Source organism: Anopheles nili, chromosome 2 (genome assembly GCF_943737925.1).
Source record: "Anopheles nili chromosome 2, idAnoNiliSN_F5_01, whole genome shotgun sequence".
In the NCBI taxonomy this organism is placed as follows: Eukaryota; Metazoa; Arthropoda; class Insecta; order Diptera; family Culicidae; genus Anopheles; species Anopheles nili.
In genome coordinates, this window is record NC_071291.1 from 5,729,241 (window position 1) to 5,742,956 (window position 13,716).

The 13,716-nt window shown below is 50.6% G+C and overlaps 1 protein-coding gene across 3 annotated transcripts in view; it reads left to right on the forward strand.

Moving 5' to 3' along the window:
• Positions 1-13,716, forward strand: part of LOC128721157 (protein lava lamp) — a 67,069-nt gene that overhangs the window by 48,041 nt on the left and 5,312 nt on the right. For all 3 annotated transcript variants that reach the window (XM_053814881.1, XM_053814878.1, XM_053814880.1), the window contains exons 6-8: positions 6,462-6,746; positions 6,821-7,210; positions 7,294-7,449. In XM_053814881.1, coding sequence (XP_053670856.1) covers positions 6,462-6,746; positions 6,821-7,210; positions 7,294-7,449 — 831 coding nt within the window. The remainder of the gene's footprint in view (positions 1-6,461; positions 6,747-6,820; positions 7,211-7,293; positions 7,450-13,716) is intronic.

Here is a 13,716-nt window from a genome sequence, read left to right on the forward strand (position 1 = left end):
GTTCAACCCAGCGGTCGGATTGTCGTCACAAATTACGACAGATAGGCATCGTTTGGGTCGGTGATCGCGGTGATCCAGAGAAAGGGCCGCACCTCGATGGGTCAGACATTCAGCTCAGCCGCTAAACGGATCGATTGAGTTTAGTGAACGTTTCGGGGGACCATTTTTCGAAGAAATTATGTCTAGCGGCACACGTTAAGTAACTTACGACCAGGCGACTGCACTTCGTCTGCAACTGGTTCGGTGACCAAAACCAAATGCACTCGAGCTTCCTTCCGGTTTAGGGAAACATTTTGACAGCGCATTTATGCCCCCCTGTTAATGGACGTGGGTGTGTTCCCATGAGCGTCTCAAAAGAAGTTGGTTTTTGTTCCGATCTGGCTAATTTAATTAAAAAGTATTCACGCGCGCCCGTAGGGGTCGTAAAGTTATGCACGCCACTCGTTGGCCGCTTTCCATTCCGCGGTCAGGGAAAATTACGCCCGCCTATCGGGTCGCGATAGCAATCAGTGGATTCAGCATTTATTGCTGTTTAATTGCAATCGAAAGCTTTCGGCCTGCTCGCCTGTTTGTCCGAGTAATGCTGCCTCCGTTTGGTGCGAGATGAAAGTACACGATTGCGGCTCGAGCTGGTGATTTCAACGCGCACACAGGACTGAACGCGTTCCCACTTGCGCATCATCACGAGCCACTGTACGCTTGGCTCGCTTTGTTTTCTCGTTTGTGTTTTTTCGTGTTTATTAGTTTGTGTTGAAGCGATGAGAATCCATTCGAAGCGCGCGGTCGATTTGCGTTAGTTAATTAACTGGCAAAGACAAGCGGTCACTTTTGGCCGTAGCGCAGCTTCTGCGCCGCGATTTGGCTAATTGACCAATTGAAGTTGGTGGTCGGCGTTGACCAACTGGGAGTCGTTTGCAAACGGCACCCTTGGGTTGAGGCATTGAGGTGAGTTAAACGGTTTTTGATTCTCATTGACCTGAATCGGAGATGCAATCGTGGTCGCTTTTGACACCATTTAGTGGTGGGTTTGGGCTAAATATCTTTCAATTACCGTCACCATTCGACCGCTAGAATGCGTTCGACGAGATCGTGTCGTCGAGGTTGAGAAAACGTGGTGTAATTGACGTGGTGACATTGGCAAGCGGAGCTGCTAAAATGTAAAATAAGCTCATTAATTGGCCTATAGGTGCATGGAAGCTTGAGTTCACGTTCACGTTTCTTATTACATTTTTTACGCGTGTGTATATCCCTAAAACGTCTACCCTCAAAGAAACATGCTCGAAGCCTCTGTTACAGCTCTGGAAGGTCGAGAAAAAGTGGAAAGCAGTCCCGTTTCCGTGCACCACGGGTCATGCAGGTTTTTTGGGCACAAGACTTGCGCACAAACGCTGGTGTGAGGGTGCACATACGAGCACAAATACAGCATTACGTCATTCCACACCTGGGCTTGTTCGCTCGTGTGTTAGAAAGTCGTCCACTTGGAACAGCACAGAGCGGCGTCGGTGGCACGCACGTCCAAGTGGGTGGATAATGTTTTCCGAGGGTGCTGGCGCACAAAGGACGCCCGAAATTAGTGTGCAACAAAAAAGCTTAAACAATAGGTGAACAAGGGTGAACAAAGTAGAGAGAATTTGTGATGAGATTTGACGTGTTAAACACGCATAGTAAGGATTGTTTTTCCGAGGATAATTGAGAAGATAATTTACCCTTAATTCTTCACGTACAACTCGGAACGTGAAATGAGGCTTAATTTCGATGGCTCGGGGATTTATTTCCACATGAAAAACATTCAGGAGATAGGAAAAGATGTAGTTTGTTTCGCCGAAACGTCATCGCAAGAGGCGAGTAACAAAAAAGCGCAGGTTATTGAAATGTTCGACAGAGGAAGCACGTTGAATGATGTAAAAGTCAATACACACCTATGTTGGGGCAGGTGTTCGGACCACGTTTGTCACCACGAACGTCTCGGCTCGTGTCTGGTTGCGTTAATCCCGCTTCATTTGGTAGGCGCACCGTCTCGCTGGGTGTGAATGTTTGAGGAAAGTCGTCAAAAACGTCCACGCTTTGCATAATCGGCGTTAATGGCCGCCGTGCGCACAGAATATCCCGATATTCCGCCCGAAAATGCATCCGACCGAGGCGTGCTCCGTTCCAAGCTGCTGCATTCACACCGTAGAGACAACCGCTAACCAGCGCCGCGACAAACGACGACAAATTGTTTGCCGAAATCACCGAAAGTGTGACAAAACGTGCACTTCCGCTTGCGCACGCGCTCGGAAATGGCACCCCAATCCGCGTCCGTTTATGGTAATGGCGGTCCATCGATGGCCGCTCGTTTAGCGACTCGCTGGTCGGCAAATTATAACGATTGGTTGTGATCGTTCGATAATGTATTGATCGTTTGGGACGGAATGGTACGGCAGCAATACCAGTGGCTCAAGCCAGCTGGGGAAAGCGATAAATTCGGCCCATTTAGTTATCTCAGCCGGATCGAGTAGAGTAGAGATTTAACCGCGCGTGTGCAGCCGCTGAAATAATCCCGTACGGTTAGATAATTTAAACTGCGCCAGTTACTTATCTGCGGAAAACGTTTGCGCGACACGAACCGCGTTCGATCGCATTTCGAACAAAGAGCACAAGGGTTGCGCAATTAAATGACAGCAATAGAAAATGGTTTGCTGCATTTGCGTTTGCCGGAAGGAAAAATCGCGCTTTGTTACGCCAATCGATTGGAGCATATTAATTACACACCACGGACGTTCTTAAATCATCACCCTCGGGCACGAACAGCGATTCGATCGTTCGACTTTCGCGATCCGTGATCGCGCTTGACTTCGATCGATCTTTCGCCTTTATTCGTTGGTCGGTGCAATTTTGCAGTTCCGTTCAGGGTGCGTTTCTGGGAACCGTCGTCTTGACTTCACCGTGGATGATTTGTTCGCTCGCTTCTCTGCGTGGCTCGTTTCGAGTCTCGAAGGAGGATTTTTGGCACGACAACGGCAGAAAACCTCACCTCATTGCGGACGTGACTCGTTTCCGGCGTGGTTCGATCGAATTCGATCCGGCTGAATGGCGCACGGTAAAAGCGTTGATCCGCCGGACAGAATGGGCCGATCTGGAGCCGGAGCACGCCTTCTCCCAGCCCAGTCAGCCTGCGTGTTGCTCCAGAAGATGATATTTTACGGTCGGGTAAAAGCACTTCGTTGCGCAACGCCAATGAGCGCTGAGCGGATCGATTGCGTCAAATGTCCATGTGGCCGGGATGTGCCCACGATGTTGAGAGGGAGGTATGTGACCTGTGCCTTGTAGACGACGCGGGCTCGGATGCTGTAATTGTGCGGGCAGTAAAGGTCCGGTGCGTTTCGCCAGTGGGAAAAAAGGGAAAATCGACCGACGTCTGCCAAGTGAAAGTCAAGCTCGCCGGCCAGGCTAAAGTGCTCTTTTCGGGTGGTCCATTTGGGGTAGATTTCGCTCACGGTTAATCCCTGCCGTAGCTACCAAGCTTCTGGTTATGTTTTGGTGGCTGAACAAAAACCTAGCGATGTATAGCGGAACATGAGCTCGAGTTAGCAGGCATATGTCCACATTAACCTTTGGAGGCCTCAACATGTGTTGTTCATCTACTGACACTGCTGGGCGAACGATCTCACCGTCCAGCTAGAGATGCATTTAAAGACAAAAATGTACTTGCACCACGTGCAAGCTCTATATTCATGCGGTAGTTGCCTCAACCTCGACTGGTGGCATTTGATTGACCGTTTATTTTCTCGTATAGAATGATCTCATAGAAATCCAAACTGTCAGCAAAGGGGTTGAGCTGTTAGGACAAACAGAGTCGTTGCCTCACTGGTGTTTCCAGGCTATATGATCCGTGAGACAGCCGACGCTTATGAGGTTCCTCTCACTTTGCTTCATTTTTGTGTCAGCACCAATCGATCACGGAATGGCGATCGTTCTCGTTCGGGCCAGAGCGATGCAATTAAAGAGTCTTCGAAGGGGCGATATAATTACGATGGTACCAGCAGACTAGGTGTGGGCTATTATTTAACAGACGTGTGTAAAGGCCACCACGTGAAGAATAATGTCCGAGTTGAGAAGGAAGTTGGGTAAGACTAGTGAATGGAGCGCTTAGCATCAATTTGATCCTATAACAGGGAGGGATAGAATTTCAATGTATGTCAAAGCACCGAAAGGAACATTTTGAGGGGGATATAAATTTGTACCGGATGCTTGTATTTCATCAACACGTCCGTGTGAACCTTTGCTGACGAAAAGAAAGGCTTTGAAAATTACGAGCACCCGCGGTAATGCGAACAATTTTCTTTTCGATTAATCCGCTCCATGATTTATGCTTTTGAAATTGAAACTTCCGCCAACAACATGACTACAGTTCCACCCCGTTGCACTGACTTCATCGCGAGTGTGTATGTATCGCTCGAAATGATGATGGCACGTGATCGTGGTGATTTGTTTCGCTTTCTGTAAACCCTGCATCCACACCGCGCCCTGTCGCGTACGGAACAAATGGCGAACAATTACGGCATGCTCCAGGCCCAGCACCGGTGCGGATTTATGCCACCACAATATGTGGCACCGTATCGAAAAACGTTCGAATCAAAATACCATCGGTTGCGGCTTGCAAAGCCATCGGGTTTCACTTTCGTCCGGAGACGGCTTGAGCGTCGCTGAGTAGCCCGCGGGTTCGTCGCTTGCTGGATCGCACAAGTCTCCGCTCGATCGCACGAACGCCGCACGGAAGAAAGTGATTTATGGGCAACGCGCGCAAAGCCCGACTCAGCCAAACGATAACGATAGGATCGTTTTAGGTAATGGCATTTTCTTTCGCCAATCGCCACGTTCATTGTCCGGCTCGGGGCGTCTTCGATGCTGGACCACGATTTAGCCCGCGCGATAGGAGAAAGATCGCAATTATGATGATGTCGTTTTCCCTAATCGCGTGTCACTTAGAGGGCAGCCGTGACACGCACGTAGGGGAATGGTCGGGTGGGCTCTTTTGAGCGTTTTCTCAACCGCAATTTAAGGAGCGGTTGCGTAAAACCTCACCGATATCGCTAAGTAGCGCTTCGCAGCGTTGACTATGGCGATGAAATCTATCGTTTGACCGAACGACGAACCTTTCTGCAACCCTCGAGTACAGCCGGTGCGCGATTTGATGATGCTCGAATCGGGTTCAGGGGTTAATGTGGTTGAAAGGCTTCCTCCTGGAAGGCTCGAGGAGCCACTCGAGTTTTGCAAAATCTATGACGTGAAGTGCCGCGCTCACGTCGATGGGCGAAAGTGTCGATAAATTGCAACATACAGCCGCCAACAGTCGCTTCTGTATTCACTCGTTGCATGCAACATTTGAGTTATCATTAAAAATGCGGATAGTGTTCCGAAGCGGAGGCGATCGCGCAAGCGTTTTGTCTAGAGCTCGCATTGGGTAATCGCCCTTCAGCTTGCCTGCGCTTCCGTTCTTACCGTTCGTTCCCGATCGTCGTCGAAAGGTGGCTTCTCATGCGGGGAGATAAATCATGTTTTCGTTCCCTTTTAATGAAAGCCCTCCCGCGGCCCGTGGAGCCTAATTTATGCAAAAGAAATTGCAAACCGGCCCACACAACTTTCACTCTCTCGGGACACCCTCGGGACTGAGCTCGGGCTCTTGCAACAGGTCCCGTTTTCCTTTCGGGGCAGCCGTGCAACGAGGGCGAGCGAAAGACGATGAAAGGAGGAAAAAAGGGTACACGAAATGGCTCTCCATTTCGTTTGCCGCTTGTGATGGGCTCCATTTCCTTTCGTCGCGGGATATTTTTTATCGTTTACTCCCGCGGTCCAGGTGTAGATCGCGTCCCACGACGGAGGGTGCGCCTGAGATGGCGTGGAAAAGCCGATTAAGTCCATCCATTCATCTCATTGTGGCATGTGCAGTGCAACGCAATGGACGTCATTACTGAGCCGCATTACATAAAGGTCCAGCTTAGACGCACCGGCTAGTGGGCGGTTTGGTCAAGATGGCCACCCCCATCAAAGCCTACGCAGCATAAGTGCATGCTGTCGCCGATGTCGACTCAGCATAGCCGCACCAAAAGCCTCAAGTGCGCTGGTTGAAGAGAGCATATCGTCCCGAAAAAGCAAACCGGTTCGTCGGCACGCTGCATTGTGTAAGCAGTGAAGGTGAAGAAAGGTGTGGATCGTTTCGCAGTTGCAGGTATCGGTCCTTTCCCTCTTTCTAACGGCGTAATCGCGATCATTCCACCGGGGACAGCAAGGGCGGCCACTCCCGGCACGATTAAAAGTTCAATGTCTTGCTTTACGATGAGGAGCTGCTCGATCTGGAGACCTCGGTGAACCTCGAGGATGCTCGTAGCTCTCGCTCGAGCTCCTTAACAGAACTCGTCCTACCCTTTTCGGTTATAATCATGTAGTAATCGTCTTCGTTCTCTTATCCTTCCGTGTTGTAGATGCGAAAGTTGCGTGAGATAGAGCCATGTAGCGGAACCATTAGCAAGAGCGACAGCAATAACAGCATCCAATCCGTCAACGAAGATTACGAACAGCTGGAAACGAAGGAATCTCTGGAGCTGACCATTGTCACGGCGACAACCACGACGACGGCGGTACCGGCGGCGGAACGGGCGTCAAGCAACGACCCCCAAACCAAAACGACGCGGAACAGAGACCCGCACGTAGAATTAGCGATAGAAACGACGACGTGCGGCAACGATGCGGCTCATCAGTCGGCGCTGGTAAGGATGGGATCAGGTTCCAGCAGTATCCTGGTATTAAGGACTAACGCTTCCTAACACTTCCTTTTTTGTAGCCGCACGAATTATGCAAACGAACCCTGGAAACTCACGAAAACGACAGCGATAGTGCCTGTGGCGTAGTGTTGGAATCGAAGCCAGATCTGCCATACATAGCCCGAGCTGTGGTGAATTCCGCCACCATCGACTGTCAACAGGTGTCGCTTGGATCCGACTCGGACTCTGCGCTCTCCTCGATGAGCCCACAACCGAACAGCTTCACCGGCGACTCGCCGGAGGACGACCCGTGGAGTGTCCAGCGAGCGGCGAAAGCTCGAGGTGACGAAGGCACGTTGGCTAGGATTAAGCTTGAGTTGGATGAGATGCAGCAGCGCTACGATACCCTTAATCGGGACTACACGCTCGCCAAAGATCAGATTGACCAGCTGGAAGAGGAGCTGGTGAAGGTGCGTGTGTTGGGTTGAGAGGAACATTCGGAAGTTGGAGATATTAATGACGATGACGATGTTGTTCCTATATTTCAATTTAGGCTACGCAAGCATCGCGCGAGCAGGTCAAATTGAATGAACGAATTGCGTACCTGGTGCAGCGCGAGGAAGGACTGCTTAAGGAAAGCCACGAGCTGCGCGAACAGAACGAACTGCTCGAATTTCGCATCATAGAGCTCGAAGAAAGCCATGACAAGGTAAGTCGCCTTATAGATGTCGCTGTTGAAGCGTTTTGAAGCGTTTGCAGTCAGTGCGAAAGAGTTGGAAAGTGAACGCATAGATGGTCGGCTCGTTTTATCGAACTGCTCGATTTTAAGTACAGTGCCGTGCGTTACATTGTACTGCTGTGTTCATATTGATTTCAGATACGTAATAGAAATGCTATTTGAACTAGCATAATTACCTAAATATTTCATTTGAAAATGCCTAACTCATATCAACTATAACACGGTAAAAACCATCACGCTCCAAAGGACATCTTAAAGCAGTATATATTCTGGTAATTCTGGTAATAATTGTCCATTCATTTGCTGTTCCCCAAATCGGACCATCTCAGTGGCGCCAGCAGCACCCCGTAATACAAGCATGTATAAATCTGGTCCCCATTTGTGCTTCCCAGGCTCAGATAGCCGACAACTCAATCTGTCACCGTGCGGAAAGCGATTCGAATTAATCATGCGCTACCCTCGGGGTCGGGTAGCAGATTTTGGCTCCGTCCCGTTATTGTTCACCACAAACCATGCCTAGGGCATCGCGATCGGCAGCTCCGATCCCGGCCGGTCCTTGAGCAGATAATTGGATTAGGAATTGGTCAATAATTCATTGGCTTACCCTAAATGGAGGTTGCCGTTCTGTCCAGTAAGCGGCTGGGGTTGTCGTTGGGGAGCACACAAAAAAAAATTTCTAACCAAAAACCAAACCCGAAGTGATCGATGGTATTTATGATCGCTACGAATTGGATCGAGACTTTGGAGTTGTCTGTACGTTTGCAATTTATGTGAGAGACTCGCTGAATCGCCACTGCCTTGAAGTTCGGTGTTTGTGTTTATTGGCAGTTTGAAGCGTTACAGCGACTTACCTGGGGTTTCCTTCAAATGATATAGAAAACTAGATCAACTTGATGATCGATCTAGCGATCTGCAGTTAATGGAGCGGGAATATCAACCGATCGATTGCTCCTCAATATCTCATGTCTGAGGTTTGTTTTTCGTGCAAACATCATCACTAGGCAGATGCACGATATTGCGTTGTTTGAAGTTCGTTTAATTTACAACCACCGTACAAGGTATGCGCACCTTTTCGGCAAGGAATTCGGTTAGACCAATTACATCGCTGCCGATGTTGGACACCGTCGCACCGATCGCTTATCGCCACCACCACCGAGTTTAAGATCTCCCGCCACGCGATCAACATTCCGCGGGCATCAATTTCATGCTCGATTAGCTTTCTCTCCCTCTCAACCGATCACGACACGCGCACGGATCCACAAACACTCGATCACGCACGCACCGATCGTGCCCCCACTAAGGACCCCCCATTGTTGACGCTCCTACAACAGATCGCCAATGTGTGTCGAGTGGTAACGCGCTTCGTGCGATGTTCGAATCGTCACTACCTCCAGCCGAGACGGTCCCGCGGGTCTGTCAGTGACTAATCGAGCGCAAACATGGCCCGTCGATCGCCCAAAGGGACTCCCTCTCGGAGTAGGCTTTTCTCACGACGACTGGCAACGCAACGACGTTCGGGCAACATTTTATGCTCGCCGACCCAAGCCGCATGAATCAACCCAGCGATCAAGTGTGTTTTTGTTGGCATCGGTGGTGCGCCTGCAGGAAAGCGCTCGATATTGATCGTGCAGGATGAATGAATGGTTGTCCGTTTGCGCTGTTTGATCGCGAGCCCGGCAGCATAATGGACGGCTGCAGCCGGTCGAAGGACATTCACCCATACAGGTGTGGTGACCGTTCTCGCGTCGCTTCGGCGTGGATTAGTCATAATTTCGGTCTCGCTCATAGCATGCTGCATGCTGCGCGTGTCCTTCTTGTGTTGGGCCGCGGCTTGGCCTGTCGGCCATTCGCTGCTTTTGATCTTTGACGCGCTGGACCAACCGGCGGCAGGAGTTGATTGCTCCGTTTGCGATGTTTGCTCGGCCTCGGTCCCAGGTTCGCTCCGTTTCGCTCGGTTCGGTGGGAGATTTATGGAGCCCGGCTGGACCGAGCCGACCCGTCGTTGGTGGTGCCGTAAGCGATTGCTAATTAGTCACTTAGTTCGCCCCCGGAGAAGGAGCTCAACGGTGGGAGCGCCAACTGGCCGTGTATTTTTCGTCCGGTTCTGGTTCGAAAAGTTCTCAAACTTGCTGGGAGTCCGAGAAACACCACAGAAACTAGCCAGTGGCGAAGAAATCGCCTTTTCTGCTGCCACCCGCAAACGGGTACGGTTTGGTATATAGCGTTGGAGGTGTAATTTAAGCACCCTCCGCTCAACTTTAACCTAATCGGGTCGTCAAAACCGGTGGCACCTTGTGGCAGAATAGGTGGAAGATTTGAATGGCTGCAAGGGAAAACATAAAGCGACGGATTAGCACATCTCATAAATACCGACCCTGAACGATTCTGGCAGCTTCCGCGAAGGCAACGGCGCCCTGAGAAGTCGCCCGTAATCTTATCAACCTTCCCTTTTTCTCTCACTGTTGCTGGCGCTTCACGGTGGGCCAAAATCGCACCAAGTGTGTGACGTGAAAAGGCGCGCCCTTTGATCTTCAGTTGTGGATGCGGTGACCTGTTTCTCGCGGGAATAAAAGCCCTTCACGGCTGGAAGCGAAACATTCAATCCCAAACGCCGTCGTAAATTACTATTTATAAGCTTATGAATGAAATACACATAAGCCCGGGAGGGTGGTTCGCACCGATAAACCCTTTCCAGCAGGGCCTCCCATATGCAATGAATGGAAATGCTCTTGGATGGCTCCGGAAGGGATCTCACCCAGGCATCGGGAAATAAAGCTGCTCTGCCAGTGTGTGAGCTTACCGGTTTGCGAAGAAGGGTGGATGAGTGTTATAAATGTGAACCAAACCGAAGCCGAATGAGGTTGCCATTGGTGGGGAAAAATAAATCGTGCGAAATTTGCTCGATCTTTCACGGTGCTCGTTAAAATGACATGCTTAACCGGCTTCTCCCAGGTGACTTACTCTGCACGGATTCGTCCCGACAACGATGGAATAGAGACTCCCAGGGTCATCGGCGCGGTCAGGTCGAGCTCACCCTCAAGCGCCAGGCGCCAGCAGTCAAGCCAGCTCGTTCCCAAGCCACTTTCCGCTTCCGTTTTGATCGCTCCCAAACATTTGGCTTGCGTGAGCGGAGTCGCACGCGCGTGAGCACACTTTTGCGCTCTCAACGTACGCGCGTACGTTCACGCGTCGTTCACCACGCGCGCAGTTGTGGACTTGTTTGCGCGGGCGTCGGTCGCATTCGATTGATCTTGGACGCGATGAGGTTCGTCGCCGGAGCGTGCCTCGCTCGTTGAAGTCTTTTGAAGTCGCGTTTCAGTCTCGTTTGCTTCCGCGCCGTGTGGCCAACCGTGTGGGTGTGTGTGTGTGTGTGTGCATTTGCAGAGTGTGGCTCGTTTTCCACCACGGTGTGCAGGTGAAAGAAAATGAAAAGTGCGACCCCACGAGTGCGGGTGACCGGCCCCCGATCGATCAGCGAGAAAGTCTGCCGTTTAATTGCCGCTGACAATGATTGATACGCTGTTCGATCCGATCGATACCAGAACAACGTTATTGGGGAGTCTCGGAATACAGCCTTTCGTGGGCATTTTGTGAGCGGATGGGGGCTCGAATTGAAAAAAGAAAACTCTTTCAAACGCACCTCCTCGGGGTCGAGGTCCGGAGCTGATCGAGCGCGGAGCTAGGCGTCGTAAAATGTGATGTTTGTGCTGATGGTTTTTGGATGCTACATGAATTGTGGAGGCCGCCCGAATGTTATCTATTTCTCAACCACACCAGCAGTAGTGCTCACGCCTCGGATGTGTCCGTCAGACGGTTTGATGGGGCGCCCCCTGGTGTGGAACAAAAATTTACGTCGTCGCCAACCGTGATTAGTGACTTCTTTTTATTGTTTCGACGCACGCCCGTGGGTGGTGTCGTAGCAAAGTTTTTTTTTCTGGTTTGGCGATAGGCGCGATCGAAAGTGAAAACAAATCGTGCGTGTGAACGAACGAGAGAGGTTCGAGGATCAGTCGGGGCAGTTGAGACCGTGTTTTAGTGACAACCGGAGCGAATTGGCTGGCTGGAGGTGTCCGCAGCTGCCGAATGGTATGTGTCAGGGCGATCGGGATTCGGGGAGTTGCTAATCTGGCGGCTAAATTGCTCATTTGAACGGTTGCCATGGCGATTGTTCGATTGCGTGAGGGTTGCGTGGAGTGCATCGTGGGAGGATCAAGAGGCGAAAGAGCTGTGGCGATGAAGGGAATTCATTTCTGTATTCAAAGGGATGCCTAATTGGAATAATTAAATCTTGAGATAACAAGCTTTTACGCATAACTGAGAGCTTTTCCTTACTACATCATGATATGACAAATACGGTGGGAAATATGTGTAAATTTTTGGATAAAATATCATTAGGTCGAGTGTTATTTCTTTCAGTAAATGGTCGATCTTTCAATGCCCGTGAAAGGTAGACCCGATTTCAAACGGTATTGTTTCCCCATGTGCGATGTAAGCGCGCCTGCTCATTAACCGTGTTCTGCCCACCGAAGCCGATGCCTTCCCAGAGCCTTGCCCGGGCCGTGCCTTTGCCCAAGCCAAATTGTATGCGTTGTTGTCGCAACCTTCCAGCAACACGGGCTTCAAGCGACCGTGGAAGTGGCCAGTTGGGTGCCTGCACGGCGGCCACCATTACCGGGCACGTGAATTACAATAATTTACCACTCTAATATCTCAATCACATTGGCGTGGCGGCGGTACTCATAAATCATGGCATTTTTCCGTCTTAAGTGCGCATTAGAGCGCGATCCAGCAGCGACACGAGGCAACAACAAAAAAACCCAACAACCAACAACCGCACCAGCGACAACCATGAGTATCGTGGCTTGAAGAGAGCAATCCGCATGCTGTGGAAAACTACGCGCTGTGGCCTTCGCTCGAGGACTGGTGAAATGAAGCCTCAAGCGGCCCTCAAGAGAAGAAAAACAAGCGATCGAGATCGCTCGAATGGTGGCATTAGAATGATAGGGTGTATACACACGCACACGCGCACGCGTGCGTCCCCGAGCTGCCTCCGAAACGTGATTTGCGCGATCAAATTTTACGATTTCACCCTTCAACTGAGCTCCCACCGGAGGTTGTTGACGGCCCCAAGGTGACCAAGAAAGGTCGTCCTGAGATCGGAAAAATAAACCCACCCGTTGGTCTCTTTCGTTGTGGAATCGCGCGCCGTTTTATGTTTATTTTTCACGGAAGGGCTCACGACCAGTGGGTGACGATTGGGCGGAAAGATAAGCCACAGAGCTGACGCAGTTTTCCCGAGTCTCATGTACTGTGGGAACCAAGCCAAAAACCCGTGTAAACTGCTGACGGAGGCAGCTGATGGAATAGGAGATCAACAAAAGACTATTAAAAGCGCGCCACGAGCTGGTTGCAGGCGATCGTTGGGCTCGGATGACTCATAAATTAAAGTATTTAAGTCAGTAGCTACTGGGCGGCGTCCAACCGACCAATCGGGGTGTTAAAGTCTTACGATCTCTTTTAACAGGGTGTTATGATTGTGTTTCTTTTAAATAACAATCCGATGAAGAGAGCGAAAAAACACCAATTCAAACACGATGAGACGCCTCTAGCGGGTCGGTGACACCGTGATCGATCCACCGTGCGTTTTTCGTGCGTGAGCCGGTCCTAATCGATGGTTTCGCGTGTCCGCGCAAACGCACGCACATCGGAATGGCGTGGAAAGAGAAACCCACGACCGCACGTTGATAATTAAACATTTGTTAAACACCCTCGAACTCACGGGTGGGAACGAACCGTCTTGGCAGATGATCTGGCGTGGTGCATGTGTTGGAAAAGCCGTGACCGTGACCGTGACGGGTGCGAAACATGAAAGTGTAGTTGAACGAACCCCCTGGCCGAGGGCCTAAAGGAGCATACAGTTATGCTAGGTGCCTTAAGGTACGCTACTGTTCTGGTGAAGAGCCGCGAAGAGTTCCCATTGCTGGGAGCTCGCTCCGGGAGCAATTAGTGAGCGAGTGGTTTAGTTCGTCCGTTTAAAATCGCTCCCACACCCTGTCGATGGCCGGAGATAAGGGTGAATAGTTTTGGGTGAATAATTGCCCTTTTCTGTGAAACGCATCATTTGGGCCAACAAACTGGCTTGTTTATTCTGGGAAGTTGCAGAAGTTCTTCTCTGAAAGTCCGTTAGATACCGCGAAGAACCCTCACGAGAGTAGGCGCTTGGTTCTACCTGATTGC